At 37.7% G+C, this 24721-nt stretch overlaps 1 protein-coding gene across 22 annotated transcripts in view; it reads right to left on the reverse strand.

The window, feature by feature from the left end:
• MCTP1 (multiple C2 and transmembrane domain containing 1) overlaps positions 1-24721 on the reverse strand; it is a 520292-nt gene that overhangs the window by 93381 nt on the left and 402190 nt on the right. For 18 of the 22 annotated variants that reach the window (XM_045040171.1, XM_023258502.2, XM_023258493.2 and 15 more), the window contains one exon: positions 1230-1349. The exons of the other annotated variants lie outside the window; for them this stretch is intronic. In XM_045040171.1, coding sequence (XP_044896106.1) covers positions 1230-1349 — 120 coding nt within the window. The remainder of the gene's footprint in view (positions 1-1229; positions 1350-24721) is intronic. 22 annotated transcript variants of the gene reach the window in all.

The following is a 24721-nucleotide window of genomic DNA, read 5'->3' on the forward strand; positions in this document are numbered from 1 at the left end:
AGTAGATGGCTGTGCATCAGGATGTTTCTTTTACTTTGATGATAAAGAAAATTATCCTGAAGAAATTGGTTCTCCCTGTGTTACCATTTGAAGTGTGTTTTGCTTGAATTGTTTAAAAGGGAAATTGTTTTAGGTCACAGGTATGTTTTTGCAACCGTGATGATGCTATTATAATAAAGTATGACATAATGTTACTCAACTGATGATCAAACAACTTTGGTTCCTGTACCCTTATGGACATGGTAGATGGCAGCAACTCCTGACTGGAAATCAAATGTAGATTCTTAATGGTCGAAAAAAAAAAATCTATGTAATCTGATGAAGACAAACAGCTACCAAATAGATTCCCACATTTGAAAAACCTTTAAAGTCTTCTCAGTAACTGTCTATAAAGTTATCAGATCGCAAATGTCCTATTTGGAGAAGACACCTCCCTCCATTCATTTACATATAGGAAAGCTTTTTGAAGTTGTATGTTCGCTAAGGGTATAGTGACTGAGATAATCTAAGGGGAATGAAAGCTGGCAGAACAACAGATATGATAATAATGTGGGGCTAGCTTTTGCTTCTCAGTCTAGAACTCTTTATGAGAGAGAAGGCTGTCTCACAGACTCTAAAAACTTTCGAAAATGCCAGAGAGGGCAGGTGGGTTCAGTATAATTTTTCCTAGGTTAAAAGAAAGCTCTTTATCCTCTAGCTGGTAATTCTAATACAACCCTGACACAAAGAAAGATATTTGCTGTTGTTCAGTGAATGTTCATTGAATTAAGGTACTTTATGCACTTTTCCAGGCCAACAACCATCAATCATTCCTTCCTTCCAATGACAGACTACAGAGAAATGTCTTAAATAAAATACATTCGTTCGGTCTGATCATAAATAATTTCATGATATTATGTCTAAATTCGAGATTAAGACATAAAAACAAATAAGGAGAGCAAAAGAAATACTCGTTTGAAATAATCCATTTATAATTAAAAATCATAGCTCATTCTTTGGTGGGCTCTTGATTTTAGTTCCTACCAAGACAAGTCATGTTAGAAATAGGTGATACTTTTTATTCTGTTAGGACCAAAGAATTGTTAGTTTTGAACTGATTAAAACTCTCATCCAAACGTGAGTATTTATAAACAGAATTTCTAGTTCGTAAAAATGAATCGATGTTGACCTTGTCAGAGCGACTCGGAATAAGAACAAAAACACATACGAATAAGAAAGTAGAAACTTACTGTATCACGTTGCCTGTTATCTTTCCCTGATATTATCAAGAAGTAGTTCCATGTCAATAGTAACAACAAAACCAGTGGTATCATGTAGAGCTCAAAGTTCCAGACAACAAAGAGGAAGAGCTGGAGGAGAAGGAGAGAAAAAAAGATGAGTCAACTCAGACTTTCATTAAATGGACTCTCTTATCCATACTCCACTTCAAAACCATAAAACTAAATGCTTCAGAATGGAAAGATGTATCCTGAAAACAAAGACTTGAGAACTTGTTAGGCATTTTTCTAAAAGCACAACTGACCCCTGGAAACTTACTGTTAAGATTTTTACTTTAATTTCTATGAAGGAAAACTGTTATCATTACACTGTCAATGAGGCGGTTTTAATTTTTCTCCCCTAGCGAAATTATTGTTAGGTTCGACAAAATACAGTTAAAAAAAAAGGCTGCCCAATGAGCTTCACTACATTGTCAGATACAGCCTCTATCTGCCTTGATGATAAATAATGAATCACTATTTAATATCATGGACTTTTAAAAAAAGTCTCACAATGCAACACGCTTCATAGGCAGATGAAAATACCAAGTCTGCACCCGAGAGTAAAGATCTCACATTATGAATAAAAGCACTGCTACCAAGAAGTGTAAAATAACCAGCACTGTGTACCAAGTGTGACTCGCCCTACCCACCCCACCACTCCCCACCCCCCAAGTCTTGTAATCCTGAAGAGATCATCTGAATTCTCTGGGTCCGTGGCTCTGGCTACCAAATAAGGCAACATTAAGTCAGATGATTTAGTGAAGGGAGTGAAGAGCTGGATTCTATTCCTAATGCTGACTAGCCCCATAACTTTTGGCACCACATGCATCCTCCTTTCAGGTTTTGCCCCTGTAAAATGGAGTTGATAAGAGTATTCACCAGAGAGGCTGTGACAATTACACAGTTGAGACGTGGTAAGAAGTTAACACACTGCTTGGTACCCAATAAGCTCTCAAACCCATTTATATTATTGTGTAAATGTTTAGCAATACCTTCTGAAACTCAGAAAGTCAACTGTGGTCGACTAAAGTCCTCAGGTAGTACTTATTCTGTTACTGAGAAGTGGAAAGTCATCCTCCTGCTAAGGTTTAGTGGAACCATGGTATAAGTGGAGATTTGAGCCAGCTGGTTGGGGTAACACAGACATCTTGCATTCGACAGGCCAGAAGGGTCAGGAGCAATGCCCTAAGAACATTCCTGCCAGGCATGGCAGCATGGACCATTTGCAGCCTTCTCAATAAACCTCAGCCAAGCATACAGCTTATTAAGATGGCAGAGAAAATGAACTTGTGTGGAGTGGTAGAGAACACCCTGTTTTTAATGTTTATTCATTTATTTTGAGAAAGAGAGAGAGAATGAGTGGGGGAGGGGTAGAGAGAGAGGGAGAGAGAATCTCAAGTAGTCTCTGCACTGTCAGCAAAGACTCATGGGGCTGAATCCCACAAACCTTGCGATCATGATCTGAGCAGAAATCAAAAGTCGGATGCTTAATAGACTGAGCCACCCAGGTGCCCCAAAGTGTTTTCATTTCTAAACACAGGACTATAGACCTTATAACCTTTAACATCCCTTTCCAAATATTTAAAATGACTTCATGACATTGTGCCATCTATTTTTTATGTGACATTAAATCCTGAAAATTATATATTTTATTAAATAATTGGATATTTATAACCCACACCAATAAATAATGATTTAGTAACCCAAGAAATGAATTTTAGACAGAATTACATGGTAACTATAGATTCAAGTTCATGAATAAGAAAAATCTCAAATATATCAATGCATGAGACATAAGCCTTATCTTTTCTTTCATGAGAGAAGTAGAAGGATCTCCAGAAAAAGCAAATATTTCTATTTAAGTTTTGAAACTTATGCAATATATGTAAAGATGATACAAATTATAATTGATGGTTTTGATTATTCTATTAAAATATGTTTTTAAAAGATAATTCTTTATTCAGGAAATGAATTAAGGCAAATTTGATAGACATGAACACATGTAAAAGGGAAAATAATTTTTGGCTGGGATCCATATTAATTATTTACACATTTATTAGTAAAATTTAGGCTGTTACCAGAAAATATGCTCTTTAAGGATAAGGACTTTTTCTTTTTATTCACTGTTCTATCCCCAGAGCATAGAACAGTGCTTGGGTACAGTAGGTGTTCAATAAATATATATTTGCTGAATATATGAATAAATGGGCATTAGGTTCCCAAGTCTTTTAACAGAAGTCTACCTAATTATTGTTTAGTAAAAGTAGTATACAACCACTATATAGCATCAAGTAACTTCATGAAAATGTATTCAGAATTACAACCTGGGGGGCACCTGGGTGGGTCAGTCCGTTAAGCATCCGACTTTGGCTCAGGATATGATCTCACAGTTGGTGGGTTTGAGCTCCACGTGGGGCTCTGTGCTGACAGCTCAGAGCCTGGAGCCTGCTTCAGATTCTGTGTCTCTCTCTCTGTCTCTGCCCCTCCCCCACTTGTACTCTGTCTCTTTCAAAAATAAGCGTTACAAATAATTAAAAGAAAAAAGAATTATAACCTAGGATGCCACTAACTAGTTTCTCTCTGAGGCACATAAAGATTCTCTATCCATTCTGGCTATGCAGTTATAAACTTGACTTGGTGTGTTTTGGCCTCAGGGATGGGACTCAGATGATTCCACAGTTAACAGCACCAACTCTAATTATTTTAAATCTATTAAACGCATATATTCCATCTTGTAATGTCCACTCACTGGTGTTAGAGTTCTGATAGGTCACCCAGAATAATGTTACTTGGGACGCCTATGTCTCAGTGTTAGCTGGAGGACAGGTGTTGCATAGAATAAGCTTTCTAGATGATAACTAAGTAATCAAGACACGTATCATACCTTTTTCTTCTCTAGATTCAACGTTACTAGTTACTTAAAGCACCAGTCACAAGGTATGGTTCACTGGGCACATCTCCAGTGCCCAGTGCATACAGTCCATACAGCAAGAGCTTTCTTAAAATACAGCACTCAGGGGGTGCCTGGGTGGCTCAGTGGGTTAAATGTCTGACTTTGGTCCAGGTCATGATCTCACAATTTGCGAATTCAAGGCCCGCATCAGGCTCTCTGCTGACAGCGTGGAGCCAGCTTCAGATCCTCTGTCTCCCTCTCTCTCTGCACCCCCCCCCCCGCTTGTGCTCTCTCTCCCTCAAAATTAAATAAACATTTAAAAAAATACAGTACTCAGAACTGTACATGCCTAATTAATACCTATGGTATTTACATGCCCTACCAACATGGGCACCAGAACATAGGATGGGGAAAGATACAGAAGAGAAAAAAAATAAAGTAGAATTTCATTAGTTTTATGGATCTTGGCAGTAGAAAAATAATCTCTATTTTGCGTTAAGAATCTAATAGTTGGATGATTAGGTAAATCATCTGCTGTTGACAGTATCTTTTTGTTAAAAAATAACAATGGAGCTCTGAATAAACTCTACATACAAAAGCATTCTTTTTTTCTTTCTCAGTATCTAACTGGAGATTTCAAAAGGTCAAAGACAAAAAGAACATAAATACAGATTAACAATAAAAGGTACTTATTGAATATTTCCTATGTGCTATGTAATAGTGCTCAAAATTAGGATACGACATGGTTTCTGGATTCAGATTGCTAGGAATCACTAAGAAAAAAAAAAGCAACCAGTCACTATAATATTAGTGATCATTATAATACTTGTTAGCTGGAGAGCATCCTCTAATTAAGAGAGGCCTCAAGGGAGGAAAAGTGCCTTTTAGCTTCTTGTTTCCACACTCAAGCTTCGTCTCCCTGGGGCCTATCTGCACCGAGATTGATCCTCTCCTCTTTTCCTACAGAAAGCCAAGGTAACACTCAAGACCAGGTCCTCAGTGTCCTACTAGGGCAGTACAAGAAAAATGGCTGGGAAACCTCAGGAAAGCCAAGACCATACAGGATCTATCCTTGGTCCTGACTCCACTTATTCCTAAATTGGAGAGTAAAAAGTCAGATATCATAACAGGCCAAAATGGGATGGAAAAAGAAATCAAGGAATGATCAAAAAAAAAAAAAAAATCTCTGACACATTCACAGAATATAAATACAAACCATAAAAGTCCTAGCATCTATCCTGACCCATACTTCCAAAACCCAAACTGAACCTGGTCCAAATTGCTCACTCATAAATCATCACTAAATAAATGGTAGTTGTTTTAAGCTACTAATTATGAAGTGGTTTGTTATATAGCAAAAGCTAACTGATGCACATCCTTTTTTCCAAGGAGACAATGGTGTATAATAAATATGGTGTGGACTAGAAGACTGAAGAAGCGGTTTTAGTTCCATTTCTGCTATTTGACCACAGGACCTTGAGCAAATCAGTTTTTCTCTTCTATTTTATTCCATTATTTATAAAATGGAGATGGTAACACCTGCCTATTTCACAGGTTGGCTGTGGGGAACAACTCATGTAAAGTATGAGAAAACACTTTATCACAAAGTACTCAGTAAGTACAAGTGTTATCAACTCAATGCTTTTCCTATTTAAATTGTTTCTGCAAAATTCAAAGACTTTATAGACTAATCCTCCAAGAATGGCCAAAATAATAATTCCTCTTTGAGAACTTATAGCAGATGGGGAGTGTTTCTTAGAGGGATTTGTGTTTGAAAGGCATTTGCTGGAAGGAAATCTTAAGTGTTAAACAGAGGGCTTGCAGTTAAAATTTTTGCTAATAGTTGAAACAAGAAAAATCCAAGTCTTTACATAAATTCCTTATTTCTAGTAAATGACACTAGCATACATTGCAGATTGTGTGAAATCTAAACTCAAAACAATCAGGCTTTTAAATGTTAACCATTTTTAACAATCTCATGCCCCTTGATATAAAAGAATCTTGTTCTCAACTAGCAGTTTTGTGAATGTTAATTCCTGTCCCTAATTTTTTTCACTTTTAAATCCATATACCTTTCATCTAAATCAATGTTGTCTTGCCTAGGATATTAGCATCAACATTACAGAATGCAATTACTTGGTGTCTATTTGGGCTAGGCTTTCTTTTTGTTTGTTTATTTTTAATTTGGGCCAGACTTTAAAAGTAACCTAAATTTTAATCATAAATATTCAGAATGTTTTTTTTTAATCCATAACTTATGGAAAGGTAAATAATATAATTTATTATCATTCGTGTCTTGTATCACATTACAAAAAAGAACTTTAGGGAAAAAGTCCTGAAAGGTAGGCAGAGAAAGCAGAAGATACTGTGTTATTTTGCAAATAGGTAAACTGAGGCTCAAATTTGAGAATTGTCTAGGGACACCTGCTACTGAGAGGCAGAGCCAGGTCTTCTGACTCTCAATCCAGTGTGCTGCTTTTCCACCAATGCTCCATCGCCTCTAAGGTAAAGAATTTTATTGAATATTGATGGGCTACAGTTATCAATTATTTATTGACTGATCATTTAATTTGTAGACTTCCTGTATGTTTATTTCTTTCCTTACTCTTACTCTAGGATACCTACTTTTGTATTAGTGCAAAGAAATGGAACACCACTTCTTAGGTGTTCTGGTTAAAGGTTTCACACAGCAGAGAGGTCAAAAACTAATGGTCACATGAGGTTTGGGGAGCCAATTTCATTCTTCCCCTTTCTCACTATCTTGCATGGTTCTGAATAATCAAGAGTTGGCTATTCACAAGCTTTTTATTAAATGGGGTCTTCTTCTATCCAAAATGTTTAGAAGAGGTTAGCAAGGTGGCCATAAAGCCAGAGATTAGAAAAATGAATGAGCCAATTACATTTTTTCAGATTAAAAAAAGCCTTCCTTTTTCACATGAAGATTAAACAAACAAACAAAAACCCTTTTTGCTAAGAAGCGAAGTGAAGGTGGGCTAAGGCTTTTTGCTCATATTTAAACAAGGCAAATTATATAAAGTAGAGGGAATGATTCAAAATACTAAGATTTTAGAGCAACACCATTTCTTAGGAGATGTAAGACATGCAGGATTTTTCTTTCTTTGAGCCTGGGGTCTTGAGAGTCCCAGGCAGGACAGGGCCATTCACATCATCCTATCAATTGATGCTCTCATTGAAGTGCACTGGAAGATGCCTGCATTCAATGATCATTCAGCGCAACACATGACAGTTCCCCTGGGGGAGCACACTTCAAAAAAATCATTTAAGTTGGAATATTGAATATCCTATTCTTTTGCAAACTACAGTATATTTTAAAAAGAAATCTCATCCAAAATGATTAACACTTCCTACTGTTCAGGAAAAAAGCCTGCCCTTTCAGACTAACAGCTGTGGATCATTAGCTCTCCAGTGATGAGATGTGTTTGATGAGTATTTTTCTTTCTAATTAAGAGATGAGATTCTCTATTTGACTGTCTCTTCAGAAAGAAGTGAAGAAAAAATTCTCTGCCTACATGGAAAGGCCCTCTCCTACAAAACAATTAATTATTTCATGGCCCTTTTAGAAAATCCTTTTCCTCCCTAATTTCAATTCATTTTTTTTTCTTAAACTTAACACATTTACACCCAGACCCTCACAGTATTAACCCATTTTTTACCCAGCGTTCCCTCTCTGATGTTTTCCTGCTTGTTTTATCCTTCAATAATAACTATTTTAGAAAAAAACAGGATGAGGAAATGTATCAAAGGTACATATATGCTTACCCTAACAGAGAGCATCTGGTATGGTAATAATCTCTGATATGAGAGAGGCCTCAAATTAGAAAAGTAATAAATACCTACCGTTTGCCTGTTGAGGAATTGGGTAGTGCAGTGCTTTAAAACAAACCAAAACAACAACAGGAACAACTCTAAGGTGCTTAGCATCATATAAAAAACTGCTTCCAGTAATTAATCCTTAAAAAGAAACTATTTCACCTCTACCAATAAGACAAGCCTTAAAGAAGAAAGCTAGGGAATGTAGAGCGACACCTAAAAATAACAGCTTTTCTTTTTGAAAAAGCCATCAACAAGGTTATAAAATTCTTGAATTAAAAAAAACATGATTCAAGAGTAGAGTAAGAAGCAAATGAAAGAACTCTTGGCAAATTAGTCTCATCAGATGCTTCTTTAAATCCTTTTAGGCTCAGGGAGAGAAAGGAAGGAAGGAAGGGGAAAGCATCAGCTTTCAAAAATTTGGGTACTGTGCTGCCACATCCCTCCCCCATGGTGCACTTGAAAATATGTGAGGATATTTTTCATTGCAACCGTGGGGTGGGAGCAGGGAAACACTGGCATTTCCTGGGTAAGGCTAGGGGCGCAAAACACCCTGAACTATGTGCAAGAGTCCTGCCCAGTGAAAAAATTTCCTGTCCCAAATGCTCCCAGCACGCCTCTCAGAAACATCGCCAGTTCTTTCACATAGACAACAGACCATCCCCAACTTAGCAAAGAAGAAATGGTAGGCGTACAAACAAATGTATACAGAAGAAGGGCAGATATATTTCCTAGATGATGGCAAGAATTCTGACTGAAGGACTTAGGGTGAGGCAGTAGTATAGAAAAAAATGCACTCAGTCATTAGCGTTTGCTCTAGTTTCTTTCTCGCCATCTATTAACATTTAGCATTTCTGAAAAATATGGCTAAAGAACTGGAGGTTAACCCATTCTGCCTATTTACCCTCCCTTGAATTAAGTCAGACTCTGCACATCATCAGTCTTCAGAACTTCATCTTCTGGGAAGGGGGTGGTTTTGCCTTGATTTAAATAGCCAGATGGCATCACCACCTGCTCTAAGGTCTTTATATCTGGTTGGTTCCACTAAAGCCTTTTGTTCCACCTCCAATGAAAAGAGGAGAGAAGATAGGCAAAATGAATTCGATTAATTCCCAGCATAGTGATACTTTTCCAAGGTGATTTTAAAGTATGAGATGCTGCTCTTTTGAAGAGAGGTTTTGTTTTGTTTGGAATGTTTTCTAAAATAAACAGCAGGGAAATGGTGACAACCTTAGACCCGATGGATTGCTCCAACTTGTGCCGTTTCCTGGGGTCATGCCACAATGGTACAAGGAGCATTATCATGTTCAAATGAGACTCATACAGATGCTCATATACAATGATTTCTCTTCCCTTCTCTCAGCTAGAATGAGAATTGAGATGGCTCCCTCTACTGCTTTCTTTGTGAGTAGTTTCAACCAGATACCAAACTGCCAAGACTGTTGGTTTGTTGTGTTTTGTTGTGCCTATGTGTGTGTGTGTGTGTGTGTGCACGCATGTGTGTGTATTTTGTGGGTTTAGAGCAAAAACTCAAGCACTCTACTAAATGATCCCTTATAGTGACTTGGAAAAATATGTCAAGAGAACCATCTATCCCTTTTCGGGTGACAGGAGGAATATATGGTTAGGGGTAGGAAAAAAAGAGAGAGAAATTGGTTAATGTGTTGGTAAAGCTTTGAATTGAATGCATATTATATACTATAACTTAGGTCATTATTTGCTGATAGGCTGAAAAGTCTTTGTTTATTCAGATTTACTTAGACAACTTATAAATACAGATCAGTAAGTTCTAACTCTTTACTTCGTGAAATTGTGCACTGGGTTTTTGAAGTTGCTTCTTGAAACTTAAAGTCCACAATCTTAGTACACCCAAGCCTTTTTGAAAAGCATAGCTTGACTCCATCTAGTAAAGAAGCACATGTGACAACTAGATAGAACTCATTTGAAGATGTCTTACATACGACTCACGGAAACAGCTACAGAAGAATCTCCACAACAAAATGGACCAAAAACAACCTCAAAGATGGTGCTATCAACTAATCATAGCATAATGCACACTACTTTCCTTGATGGAGATATTATATCAATATAACCTGCCAGCCAGGAGGCTTGGAAAGTTATTTATTTATTTAGATTTTTTTTTCTGTTTCAGCTTACAACTTGTACTGATATTTCATGTCATTTTTATCAAAGTCAGAGATGAAAGGCTCTGGCTTTGCTTTGAGAACACTGACAACTCCAAAATGTAAAGCCCAGAGTATGTCCAACTCGAGCATCACGTCAACCACACATGAATAACTGATAAGAAATCCCTGCAATGTTGTGCGTCTAATGTTAGTAAAAGTTGGGATGTAGAATGAAAGTGACAAATGCTTATAGATGCCTGGAGAATGTTGATTCTCTGAGGTCCCTTTCATTAGAAATTAGTACATTACCCAGGAGTTTTTAATGCCTACCACAGTACCAAATACAGTTAAGTTTTTCATTTTTTTTAATGTTTTCTTTTTATTTTTGACAGAGAAAGAGACAGAGCATGAGCGGGGGAGGGGCAGAGAGAGAGGGAGACAGAGAATCCGAAGCAGGCTCCAGGCTCCAAGCTGTCAGCACAGAGCCCGACGCGGGGCTCGAACTCACAGACTGCAAGATCATGACCTGAGCCGAAGTCGGACGCTCAACCGACTGAGCCACCCAGGCACCCCAAGTTTTTCATTTCAATAGCTTTATTATTCATAGAAGTTCTGCTCATTCGAAACCAGGCTGCATGCAAAGTCATTCTGGCAGATTACACAGATCAATACATATCAAGGAACAACTGCTTTAAAAAATATCTAAAGACTATATAAAGAAACATGTAAGAATGTGTTAAGGCTGTTAAGTTCATTGAAATTTGTCTTTCTCTAGTGTCTCTTTTCTCAAGGCTTCAACTGGTTCTGGAAGGACCCATGACTATCTGACTAGTATAGGTAAAGAATATTCCATACTTTCATTTAAAAAAAGAAAGTACTTTAATGTTGATTCTCAATTTGTTTTTGTTTTTTATTTATGCCTCCAGGGCTAATGAAAAAAGCATATTTTTTTTCGTGATATTCAACTCATTGTATAGCATTCTGATATCCCTTCCTTTTAATTCCTAAACTATTACTAACAAAATTATTGGATTAAATGTTTAAATAATATTATTTGGGGATATTGTCATAAAAATACGCCATTATTAAAATATACTTCCATATATCTTCTGAACAATATTACCTGGGAGTATTGTCATACACACGTGCCGTTTCTGTGTATTTTTCTAGGCTTTAGAAGTGCTGTAAAGGTTTGTTAAGGCTTATTGAAGATAGTCATCTTTTACATTTTTAAAGAAATGAATCTGTTACCATTACTATTTTTGAAGTAAGTTCTTGATCAACTCCCTTCTTTGTGTGTGTAAATGCTGTGAGTAGACTTACAAATCTGATACCAATGTTTGCTGTTGTACAGAATGTAAAATTTTCCCTAAGCTTGAAATCTGGCTTTAAAGCTATCTCCATCATGAACAGGTACAATATTTAGGGCAACAGCTGGCACTTCAGTTGCTCATGGGGGGAAACTCCCTCTGTTCTATATACTGTGCCAGAAAATAGGATACTCAGCCAAACACATGTTAGTAAAGTCTGTGATACAAGTTACTTTAAAAATTAGTACTGTAGTCTTTATACTCGCCATTCTATGTCACTGAATAGGAATGCCTTTAAACAAGTGGATGATCAATTACGGTGACTGCTTTTTGATGCAGCAGCTGATATGCAGAGAGCTGTACCCTGCCAAATTTTGGGATGTTGGGTACCATTCTGATTCATTTCCACTCAAATTATCTCACTCAGACTTATTCAACTTACCATGAATATCTTGCCTAGGCTATTGATTTCTGATTTTTCTTTTTAATCCTTCATGATACAACATAGTGGTTACTGTTGGTTATTCTTTGTCTAGATTTAATACCTTCATTTCAATCTTAAAATTGCAGAGCTAAAGTCAGAAAGCGTGTTTTAAAATTTTCACCTTTATAAATATATTTAAGACCTAATAATATCATATATTTCAGCTATCTTGCCAGCTTCTGAAACTTCATCTCCTATTCTGTCTTATAATTTTCTAATTTTCTCCTTCACTGGTCTCATTCCCCCCAATCCCTCTGTTCTGGAAAAACTTCAAGAGTTATGTTTAGCAGCTCTAGCTATGTCTGAACATTTCTCTTTGCAATTCAAATAATCATCTTGGGCTGATTTTAACAGCCTTCTTTACTCCATTCCATCTTTTAGCCTTGCTGTGTAATGTTTACTGATGAATGTCTTTCTCCCGTTTCTTAACAGATCTAAGTGGTGTAGTTACTGCACGGGAAGCCTAGAGGTTTGAACACTAAGTAGACATTTCTCTTGGCTATTTTCCACACCTCCAAACATTCTCTTAAATGCAACAGGGCTTGTGTTTCAATGGTAACAGAAGTTATCAGAGAACACTAGTTTAGACAGCAAGCAAGCTGAACTCCAACTGTTCCAACAGCCTGACTTTTACAGTAAAAGGAAAGGCCCTGGGCCAAGACCACTGAGATGAGCAGGTATTTTTAGTTCACTTGTAGGCCAGCTCTAATGTAATTCTGAAATGTTTTCTTCAAACCAAACCCAACTTTTTCAGGGCTGTCCAAATCTGTTTTCTTTTATAGCAAGTACAAATTCTTGGAGCAAGGGAAGCATGCGTATCATTTGCAATGCTGCTGCATGTCTATGGTGTTGATGCCCGATGGCTCAAATTAGTCCGCCAAGCAGATGAGCGCATTGTAATTAGCTCTTGTCAAACTGTTAGAAATACAAAAACCATTTCCACTGTAATAAAAATTATGAAAAAGAAAAATCTCTCATATCATTTTCAGCCAAAATAGTTCCTGAAATGTCTGGTAGTTTAGGATTCCAGAGTTCTAAAAGAAGGCCATTTCATTTTCAGAAAAGCTTTCACTTCATTGACATGGATATGCTGACATGTATTATCTTTCAGGCGTTTTTGTTGTTGTATTTGATTGTCTGTAAAACCTCGTTTCTAAAAATAATCTGTTGGGAGTGGACACATTTTGTTGAGCCACATGGTACTGATGTATGATTCTCAACAAACATTTAAACTTCTTCAAGTATTTTTTTAATCAAGGTTTTCTGACTTCTATCAGCGTGTTATTATTTTCAATTTTCCTGATTAAGTATTACATTCTTTTTCAACAAAAGAGGACATTAAGGAGGCATGATCACAGCTTCAGATGGGATAATTCTGATGTTAAACTCCCATGTGATGATCATCAGTTTCTTGGGGAAAATTTACTTGGATATTCACTGTTGGGACAGTGACTCAAAGACTACCTTGCTCAATATTTAAATTATTCACAAGCTTCAGGAGGGTTCTTGAACTCTCTGGAATTTAATGTCCTCTCAAAAATATGAGCTATTAATAGGTGGTTATTTTCCAAAAGTAAATTTATTTAAAAAAAATTTAATGTTTGTTTATTTTTTTTTAATTTTTTTTCAACGTTTATTTATTTTGGGGACAGAGAGAGACAGAGCATGAACAGGGGAGGGACAGAGAGAGAGAGGGAGACACAGAATCGGAAACAGGCTCCAGGCTCTGAGCCATCAGCCCAGAGCCCGACGCGGGGCTTGAACTCACGGACCGTGAGATCGTGACCTGGCTGAAGTCGGACGCTTAACCGACTGCGCCACCCAGGCGCCCCTAATGTTTGTTTATTTTTGAGAGAGAGAGAAAGAGAGCGAGCGAGTGCGAGTGAGTGAACAGGAGTGGGGGGAGGCCAGAGAGAGAGGCAGACACAGAATCTGAAGCAGGCTCCACTCTCTGAGCTGTCAGCACAGAGCCCTAAGTGGGGCTTGAAACCACAAACCGTGAGATCAGGACCTGAGCCAAAGTCAGATGCTTAACTGATTGAGCCACCTAGGTGGCTTTTAAACAAAAGGTAAGTTTGGAATTAGGTCATATATACCAAAAAAAACTATCCACTTCTACTTGCCTTCAGAACCTTCCTAAAGGTATCTTTAAGTATCTTTGTGGAAATTAGCAGGATGCTATAAGTGAATCTATCTTTGAAAATAATAAAATTACCATATACAAAACTTAATACAAAATGATCATAGAGCTGAAACTATAAGACTTCTAGAAGAAAGCATAGAAGAAAATAGTTGTGGCCTTAGGCTAGGCAAAGAATTAAAAAATGTATTTTGTTTATATATTTTTGAGAAGAGAGAGAGAGAGGGAAATAGAGCACGAGTGGGGGAGGGACAGAGAGGTTAGGGAGACACAGAATCTGAAGCAGGCTCCAGACTCTGAGCTGTCAACATACAGCCGGACCCAGGGCTCAAACTCAGGACTGTGAGATCATGACCTGAGCTGAAGTCAGATGCTCAACCGATTGAGCCACCCAGGCATCCCAGGCTAGGCAAAGAACTTGCAAATATCAAAAGCATGATCTAGATATGTATTTAAAAATTAGACCTCATTCAAGTTAAAAACTTTTATGCTTCAAAAGACACTATTAAGAAAATGAAAAGACAAGCCACATACTGGGAAAAAATAATTGCAAATCACGTATCTGATAAAGGACTTGTATCCAGTGTATATAAAGAACACTTAAAAATAATACAAAGACAAAAACCCAATTAAAAAATGAGCAAAAGATGTGAACAGCCATTTCACCAAAGAAAACACATGAGTGGCTAATAAGCATATGAAAAGATGCTCCACATCATTAGTCACTAGGGAAATGTAAATTAAACTGCAAGGCAATACTGCTTCATACATACTAGAATGGTTATAATCAAGGCCAAGAGTACTGAATGGTCAAGATACAGAGAAACTGGAAGTCTCCTAAAATGCTGATGAGGATGTAAGATGGTGTCATCACTTTGGAAAACAGTCTGGTAGTTTCTAAATAAGGTAAACAAACTTTAACTTAACATATGAATCAACACTTCCACTTCTAGTTATCACCTAAAGGAAATGAAAACATATGCCCACATAAAGCCTTGTACATGAATGCTTATTTATAGCAGCGTTATTCACAATACACCTCCCAAATGGAAACAACCCAATTGTTTATCACCTGGTGAGTGGAAAGTGAAATGTGCTGTATCCACACATTGGAATACTACAACAATAAAAAGACACTACTGACACATCCTGTGTCATGGACTCAGAATCATGCTAAATGAAACAAGTCAGACGTACAAGACTACTTTTGCACCATTCCATTTATGTGAAATGTCCAGAAAAAGCAAATCACTAGAGATAGAAAACAGACTGGAGGCTGCTACAGGCTGGAAGTGGGAACAGGGAGTGATTATAACTGGCATGAGGGATCTTTTTGGGATGATGGCTGTACAACTCTGTAAATGTACTAAAAATCAGTGAATTACATATTTAAGTTGGTGAGTTTTATGGTATATAAATTACATTTTAGTACAGTTGGGTAAAATTAAAAATTATAACTTCTGCAGGGTAAATTCTGAAACAAAGAACTGAGAAAACCTAGGCTAAGGCAATGGATGATCATAGATCTCAGATGTATCTTTACTCCCAAAATATTTAAAATGCTACTTGGTGACACTACCTTCATTATGATTCTTTGGACAGCTCTTGCTCCTTTGAGTTCAGAGAAGTTTTGCAAAGACTATTAAAATAGTTAAATCACCAACATCAATCACTGTTAATTGGCAATGAGATGTCCCAGAGGCAGGCAATGAAAATGATAATAAAATACTACCACCCTAAGGTGAGACTATTATGTTGATTGTTCTAAATTCCCATGAGAGGGGCGCCTGGGTGGCTCAGTCGGTTAAGCGGCCGACTTTGGCTCAGGTCACCATTTCTCGGTCCGTGAGTTCTAGCCCCATGTCGGGCTCTGTGCTGACAGCTCAGAGCCTGGAGCCTGTTTCAGATTCTGTGTCTCCCTCTCTCTCTGACCCTCCCCCGTTCATGCTGTCTCTCCCTGTCTCAAAAATAAATAAACGTTAAAAAATTAAAAAAAAAATTCCCATGAGAAATATGATCAATTTGGGGAAAGAAAATGTTGAATTCCTTACCCTGTGAACAAGAGCTAGCTGACCGAATGAAAAAGGGATTCTAAGGAAAACTTAGGATGTGAAAAAAAAACAGAAAAGGGGGGAAGGATAGTGAAGAGCAACAGGCTGAAAAAAATAAGTTGGATAAAGCAAAACAGAAGCAAATCTTAGTACAGGAGAATGAGGACAGAGTAGGCACTGGCAGCTTTCCTGCCCAGAACAAAGGACTGCTGCATAAATATGACAGTGTTTTCTATTTTGTAATTGTGCTGGGAAGCTCTTTCAATGTGGGCCTAGAGTCTTAGGTTTTCGTGTGGATTCCTCATTGATCTCTACTGCCAAGTTACCTACAGTACCACGTATTAGGAAATAAAACTTCTCACCACCTCCCTCTCCCCCTGCCCATCCATCCACCAAAATGGCAGGAAAATGTTAAGAGGCATTTGTTTTATCTTTCTGGTCAGCAATAGTCAGCAGCTCCCTTTGGTTGGTTGGGTTTGTTTTTCTCAGTATATTACATCAAGAAAATAGAAATGAAAACTGCTGAACACAGCAGGAAAAGTGAAATAAATCTGAAAACTGCTTCCAACTGTTTTTATTTGAGCACTTCTAAAACTCTAGGAAAATCCTCTATCTTCCTAAACTGCTGCATACTTTTCTTAATTTTTTTTTTTTCCACAGGGAAGCTTAATACATGTGTTTGTAAGTTAACTAAATTATATCAAGCATGGAAAAGCAGGTGAGCCCTGGCAGATTTCCCATTGTTTTTACATCCATTTTCTCCATCTATCAATTGCTGCAATCTAAACTGGCTCCCTGTTCTGCTGTCAGTGCCACTGAGCGATTCTATCTCCCAAGGCGACAGGTGTGGCTTTGTCCTCTAAGTGAACGACCCTGGGCAGAATCCAGCTCACCTTTCAGAGGTTCACTGTTGTGGCAACATTGCCTTTCCTTCACTTATGTAGTTGCCTTTCAGACGTGTTTGACCACACTTCTGTCTAGAAGTGTTCATCACGTTTCCTGCTCTAATAAAGACATCGACTCAGAGGCAACTCTGGATTCAGTGTTTACTAGTGTAATAAAGACAGTGAGACATGTTTCTCTTTCCTAGCCATGGCTTGATCTTGAGGAGGCAGGGAGAGAGAGGTGTATGGCTTCTAAATAGCAACTAGAAAAGAGTACCTCATTGCAAATTAGAGCAAGAGGATTGGGTTGGTGTCAAAGAGAGGGCAATATACTCACTAAAAAAAAAAATACCTATCTCATCAAATATCGTGGAATCCTCTGGATTGTTTATAGCTGTGTTTCTCTCTTCTTTATGTCTAGTCTATGCAAAATAAAGGGTTACTGGCCTACAGATAGGCAGAACCTAGAAAGGAACACAGTGAAATGATTAAAATGGGCTAAAAATGTGTTCTAAGATTTCTCCTTTATAACAATTTAGCCTTTTTTTTTCTATTGAAAAACTTTATGGATAATGAGAGCCCCAAAGCAGCTGCAACAGTTTAGTATTCAGAGTAAAGTAGTTTATGTATAAATAAATTTTCCAAGTGTATGTCTGGATATAACATAAGATGTGTGTATATAAATTTATATTGTATCTATATCCATACTTTTATTTATTCATCCCATGGGAAGTGTGTATCCATAATTATTAAGTGATTATTTATGCACCCTTCCCCCTCAACTGTAGAATGGAAATACCCGTTATAACGTGAAAGTTCATTAAATGCTGTTAATGATATAGTTTATCTCACTTCTTAGGAAATAATTTTACATGGGATTAATATTACACTATTAATACATTTAAGAAATTTTATTATTTTGAAACCTCAATAGGAACTGAAAATGAAGTCATCTTTAAATAATTTTAATTAAGTAAAATTATTACCATGAAGGAGTAATTATATATAAGCAGTTCTATGCCCGAAGAGACCAATTAACTTTTTTTCACCTTGATAATTAATTATTTTTATTCCCATACTGCAGATAGGAAAATTGAGTTGAGGGTGAAGCAAGCATTTTCTTACATGTACAATAGACACAATTTTTAAATTCTACTTCACAATCTTATTTCCAGAAACAAGATGGTAAAGTTTGACAGGATTTTAAGAAAATTTTTGTAGCCTCTTTTCCAGATCATATGAAAAGATATATTTTTAAAGCTTGTGAAATGTAAAAGAATATTTCTATATTATGTGACTTAACTGCATCATTTTATTAATCTGCCCTACGAAGTTCTCCCTCCCCATTTTAAGATCCATTTTAAAGACCATGTTAAAGATAACAGGTGTCAAAGGTAAGAAATGTACTTGATAACCAGTACTGAAGACCTGTAACAGAGAAGTCTCATACCTTGCTGAAAACCTCTTATCTTCTCTCACCTTCAAGACTCACCCAATGCCTTGGCACAGCTAAAATACGTCTGGCCCACCATACGGAAGTGGTTGAAATTTGTTACATCACCACCTTTCAATTCCACCATCTTTTTTGACAATTACAAGGGTGTTAGTGCCTGATGAACTGGTTACCTAAAAAAGGACAGTGACAGTCCCTTTTCTGGGGAGATTTTGCTTTCATTGTTGATTCTTTTGTCATACCTCCATTCCAATCTTAGGCAAGGTCTAAGTGGGAGGAGTCCGACTTGATCTGCAACACAAGACGGTGAATAGAGGGAGGCAGGGCGAGAGGGTGCCATGCCCCACCAAAAATCAGCTAATTATTTATGTATGGGGGCTCCTCTTCTCATAAGTGATTCAACTCTATGATGATTAATGCCTTTATTAATAACTATTGGCCCATTCACCATCAATGTACAATTGACATCCCTTGTCTTTTTACTCAGCACTCTGAACTTCCTTGTGGAAATCCTCCACCACCACCAATTCACAGTTTCTGGTGGAGCAGAACCTGTCTCTGGCTGCAGATGTACAGACACTTGAGCTAGACCCAGTCAATGACAGCAGTACCAGCTCCTGGTCATAGTAGTGGGAACAACGGTGGGCCAATCAGAACAAGTGAGACTCAACTGAGTCTTTGGACCTACTGAAAAAGAGAATCTCTTCTTTCCTGACCAAAAGCTACAAGACTGTAAACCTGGGGGTGTTGATGGACACTTCAGGGACATCTTGCTTGGGATCAGTGTTTGCACAAATGAAAACCAAACCAAGAAATGGCAAGAAACTGAGTTCTGATTCAGTCACATGCATCCCCAGATCCAGACATGTCTGAAAGTATAATTTGACTTTCCACACATACACATATAAAAGAAGGTAAAGAGGACAGTTCAAACACTTCAATGTAATTCTGAGACCTGGAGGAGAAAAGAGGTGCTGTGGGCCACAGTTATTCTCATAGCTATAATGCCACCACCCCTCTTCTCCTCCAGTCAAGAAAGAGAAGAGATTGCAATTATGTGGGTGACACTTTAATGAAAGGAGGTCTCTGTTCTCCCTTCCCAATAGCCTCCTGGTTAATTAAAAACAGTTTCTAATCCCTCTGTGTTCTGGAAAATGTGGGGCTTACTTTCCTGGCAATTGTTTGATTAGGAAAGTAGGATGAGCAGACAAAATGTAATTTGAAATTGAACACCCAAATTCAATTTTTCTCATTGTCTTAGTAAATTCAGGTAACCCACATTGAAGGAACTAAGTCTGTCTGTTAGACCTTACAATTCAGGGTAAGGAATCATTTTGGGGACATATTTCCTGAGGTGTAAATGGAGTGGGATCTCAACCGCAGTTGATAAAGCAAGATAAATTATTCCAAGTTTATTTTCTTGTGTTTCCGATTGGCTTCCAGCAACATTCTTGGCACACAGTGCTATTGTTCACAGAAGCCGAGGTAAATAAAATCTTCAGAGAAGATTCCCTGCCTTCACATCTGTTCAACAGTGATTTCTAGCCCTGCACATTTGTTTACCTATGTCAACTCTAAGGGTAGGGCACAGGTCTAATGTGGCCAACCCACTAAATAGTAGTGATTGTTTATTTTTTAGAGTTAACAACCTTTTTATATTATTAGATATTATGAGCTAGATTTCCCCTTAATAGTTTGCAGTAACTTTCTTAGGCCAAAATTTTATCTAAGGAGCAGGAGGGTTCCTGGCACAGCATTGTACCACTGACCACTGTACCTTTTAGGGAACTGGCCTCAAACACTATGCTTTCAAATAGTTCATTCTGAGACCTCTCAAAGTGGATGAGAATTCACGATGAACAAACTTGCATAAGGTTCTCTAGGTCTCCGGGCATTAATGATCCTACAGAACCTTTCCCATGTGTTATCTTGTGGGCAAGCTGTCTTGAAGGATAGGAATTCCACTGAGATGATATGGGATGTGTTCTTCCCACGTTTGCAACAGCCCGCATCTCCTTTAAAAAATATACTTTATTGACCTGTTATCACTTTGGACTGAGCTGTACACAGAGCAAGAATAGAAGAGAGAAAAAAAGAGAGAAAAAGAGTACATTCCTAGTGTACTGATGGCATAGCTTTATTGTCACAAAAGAGGTGAGAGCTTAAGAAACAATCTAGTATTTAATTAGTATTAAAAAATAGTGTTAAGATTAAACATCTTAAAGCCCAGATAATTATTTTTGGCAGATGCCCTGTTACACTATATTTGCTTACAAAGCTAACCACTCTGAACAGGATTTTGTCACCTAGGGTGGCAGGTTTTGTTGGAGGACTCACAGGAAGTTATAAGGTTAGCGATGCTATAAGTTTTCTAATGGGACCTTGCTTATGCCTAAGGCGGTGGGTGTTTCACAGCACTCTCTAACATTTTTCCAGGCTAAAATAATCAGTCATGCTCTTTGGCATCAGATTTTGAGGTTTGTGAGAAAAATCTTGTCCCGTTCTCAGTCCATGTCCATGTGGAGGCGAGGTGGCATTTTACAGACGTATGTTTTGGTTAGGCTTCTCAACTTTTAAAAGAGTTGTCAACTATATTCCCATCTCAGCCGAGGCTTAAAGCATGGTCTGTCCCTAATTGGCAACAGAATATTTGCACTCCAAGTACTTGTCAAAAGAGGATAACGCTGAATGCTTGCTGCCCAGTGCCTATCAAAAATCAGTCATGAGAAATTGTATTTATGGAAGGTTGCCTGAAGGACATGCATTCCCGTTTAGATGTTCTAAATTTTATTTTTGGGTTTAGCCAAACCATTTGCGAGTAACATACATAAACGCCATGGCTATGCTGCATCAAAATAATAGTTATCATCTGTGGTCACGTGCCTAGCACAGAGACGCTTTTCATACACTGGCAATAATCTTTAAAATAATTGTGCAAAGTCAGGGTCAAGAGCTGTTTTCCAGGGGAAGAAACAACCTCAGCACCATCAAATCACTTGCTCAAGACCACCCAGGAGGAAATGGCAGAGTCACAATTCAAACCAAAGTCTGCCTGGCTCTGAATTTCATGCCCCGTGAAGCTAGATCTGCTTTTACTGAATTGCATTCTGGTGTTACAGCAGCCTCTACTGAGAGAAATTAGAAGAGAATTCTATGAAGCACAGAATTGTATTGAACTCTGGAGATTTGGTTCAACTTTATGGAGGCTCTTGAGTAAGCATTTCTGAGATCTTAATACTGGATATAATTGGGCTTTCACTGAGCAACTAATAGGCTTAATATAAAAATATTAAGAAGATTATGAATCATGATAGTGTTTCCCTTCATCTACTTTCTGGGAAGCCCAGATCCCAAGTTTTGATCTTCCTTTGTCTAGTACTTGAACTCTTCATGTGCCATCTTTACCCCTAGTATCTTATTTACCCTCCCAGTCGCTGGCCATCAGTGTGATTCCTTTACTTACACATTCACTTGTCCTACTGCATGTATTCTTGTCATCTACTTCCATTATTTTTCTGGAAGGAGATAGGATATATTAAAACTGAAACAAAAAGTCTGCACTTACTAGGCATTGACTAAATGCTTAATAGTTAGAATGCGAAATTTAGTTAAAATGCTAAATGGCATTTTATGTATAGTAAGACCTTGGATTGTGAGTAACTTCTTCTGTGAGTTTTCCTCAAGACAGGCAAATATTTCTAATAAATTTTGACTTGATAAGCAAGCAATGTTTTGCAATATGAGTAGTATGTGAGGCTGAATGTCACATGACCACAACTGAGCCAGTGGTTTTTCCCTCCCTCACTCTCTCTCTCTCTCTCTCTCTCTGTCTCTCTCTCTCACTGCGGGATTATAGGCGATCACTTCCCATCCTTGGATGCTGAGTCTCAGGCTGCAGTGTTTGGCAGAAATCAGTGATTTTTTAGAATGTTGGAGGGTGCCTGCACCGGGCATTAGTATATTTTTTGTCACTTCGAAGCACCTATAGACAATCCTTTGCTTCTCCATACAAGAGTTAGCTTAGGAATGCTTTACTTCATTCTAGGTCATTCGTTAGGTTCCTTGTTGAAGTTGCACGAAAAGAAGATTCCATTGAACCAATAGATAGCAGTTATTCCATTAATGATAGTGAAATTCGTCCTACACAATAACCCTCTTTCTGGTCTCCCTCACACAAGCTATGAAGGTTTTCAAAGGTAAGTGCAAGTTAATTTGTTTATTTTTCTTTATATTTTGTATGTTATTATTTTGTATTCTATTACAGTATTGTAATCATTTTTATATGAATATTTTTGGATTGTGGAACGAGTCAGCTGCGTTTCCATGATTTCTTATGGGGCAATTTTCTTTGATGTACAAGTACTTTGGGTGACAAACATGTTTCCATAATGAATTATGCTCACAAACCAACGTTTTACTGTGTTTTCTTTTTAGTCCTATAGCAACTGTGAATTAGTTTATATTACTAGCCCCATTTACAGAGGAGAAAAGTGAGGCTCAGAGAGGCTGAATAAAATGCCCAAGGTCACACAGTAGAGACAGATTTCTGGCCGACTCCACAATCTGAACACATAACCACTATGCACGTGTCTTTTCAGCTTCACATTTTAGTGAGTTAAAGGGAAGAGATGGACACAATATGATGAGACTAAAAGGAGACATGGGGGAAAGGAAATAGGAAAGGTGGGGAAAAGATTCCCTAAAGGGAAGAAAAAGGAATAAGGAAAAGTAGAGAAGAGAAAAGTAGGGTAGAGAAGAGAAAGAGCACAGGACAGGGATGGAGTATGTTCACAATTCTGCCTCCAAAGTATGTAATTATACGAACTCTCGGAAGGACGTTTTCGTTAAGTGCCAGCCCGGAGTATTACCAACACACAAACACCAAGTCTGCATTATAAGCTTCTGTACCTCTTCCTCTTTGAACCACTCCTTCATGCAAAGGGTCTGCTGTTCCTTATTGCTATTGATCCTGTGTTCTGTTTCTGTACTCAACCCAAGTAGATTCTACCATTGGATGGAAAATGGGTCCACTCTCTTTAGAGCACATGATATAGCAGAGGCAGCATTCAAGAGAGATTTCATGGTGTTCATTTACAGAAAAAAAAAGCCTGTTTTTTTCCCACTCCAAATAAATTCCTCTCTATTATTATCCATGGAAGTAAACAAAAAGAAGACTTAACCACACAAATGAACAAAACCAAAACCAAACTCCTATATTTTTCTGACCCTAGGCAAAGAAATCATCCTCTTTTGGTTTCTTTCCACAGCCAGGGACAGGAAAGGTGACTGGATGGGGGGTGGGGTGGGGCAGTGGGGGAAAACACTCCTGAGAAGCACAGCTGTTTACATAGACTTCTATACATCACAGTAAGTTTGAATTTGAATTTATAATTAACTCTCCAAAACACTTTAAAAGTAGCCCTTGCTGTATTAGAAAATAGCTTCTCTGCTTTTACTTTCAAATTTAAGATTTATTTTTAAAACGAAGGGTTTTTCCCCCCAGGAAATTTTAAAGGAACTGCTATAGATTAAGAAATGATAGGAGTTTTACAAGTTTCTATTGGCTAGATGTGTGTGATTTTACCAGGTGGAAATATCTTTTAAGTTTATTATCTGTCATAGTGATCATCTTTGAGAAACTGTATGAGGCTATGTAATTGTTGATTTCTGTGCATCCAGTTTGGACTCAACATTCCAAATAGGAGAATTTGAGTTTATTTTCCAGATCAAATTCTGTGTTTGATTAGGGTCATTCCCAAAGGAGGAAGTATATGTTTGGAGGATGAAGATTCTTTATGTTTCTACCTGGAAGCACTATTTCAGGGTCACACTCTAGGCATCTTTCCTCCTTTCGTGGCAGAGATTTACAAACACAGATAAATTGGGTCATTTTTAAAGGTGCCTTGATTCTTCTTCAACTGGGATGAGCTATAAAATGGTGAAGTAAGCACTAGGTTTGCTCCCAGGTGTAGCCCCAAATCCACCACCCATGAAGGGGGTTGTGAGGTACAGTATGGCACAACGATCAGCCAAGATTGTTTTGAAGATAATGCATGTGAATGGACTTTGTAAATGGTAAAACATGAACAAATTAAAGATAATTAGATCCAGATCCAGGTTCATATCTAGCTATAAATAAAGCAAAGACTCTGGATTTTCATTCTGCTACTGTCAATTAGCTAATATTTATCAAGAGCTGTTAGATTATGCCAGAACACACTGTGCTGTAAACTTTTTTTTTTTAATTCTTTTAATGTTTATTTATTTTGAGAGGCAGAGAGGGAGAGAGA

This window comes from Felis catus, chromosome A1 (genome assembly GCF_018350175.1).
Source record: "Felis catus isolate Fca126 chromosome A1, F.catus_Fca126_mat1.0, whole genome shotgun sequence".
In the NCBI taxonomy this organism is placed as follows: Eukaryota; Metazoa; Chordata; class Mammalia; order Carnivora; family Felidae; genus Felis; species Felis catus.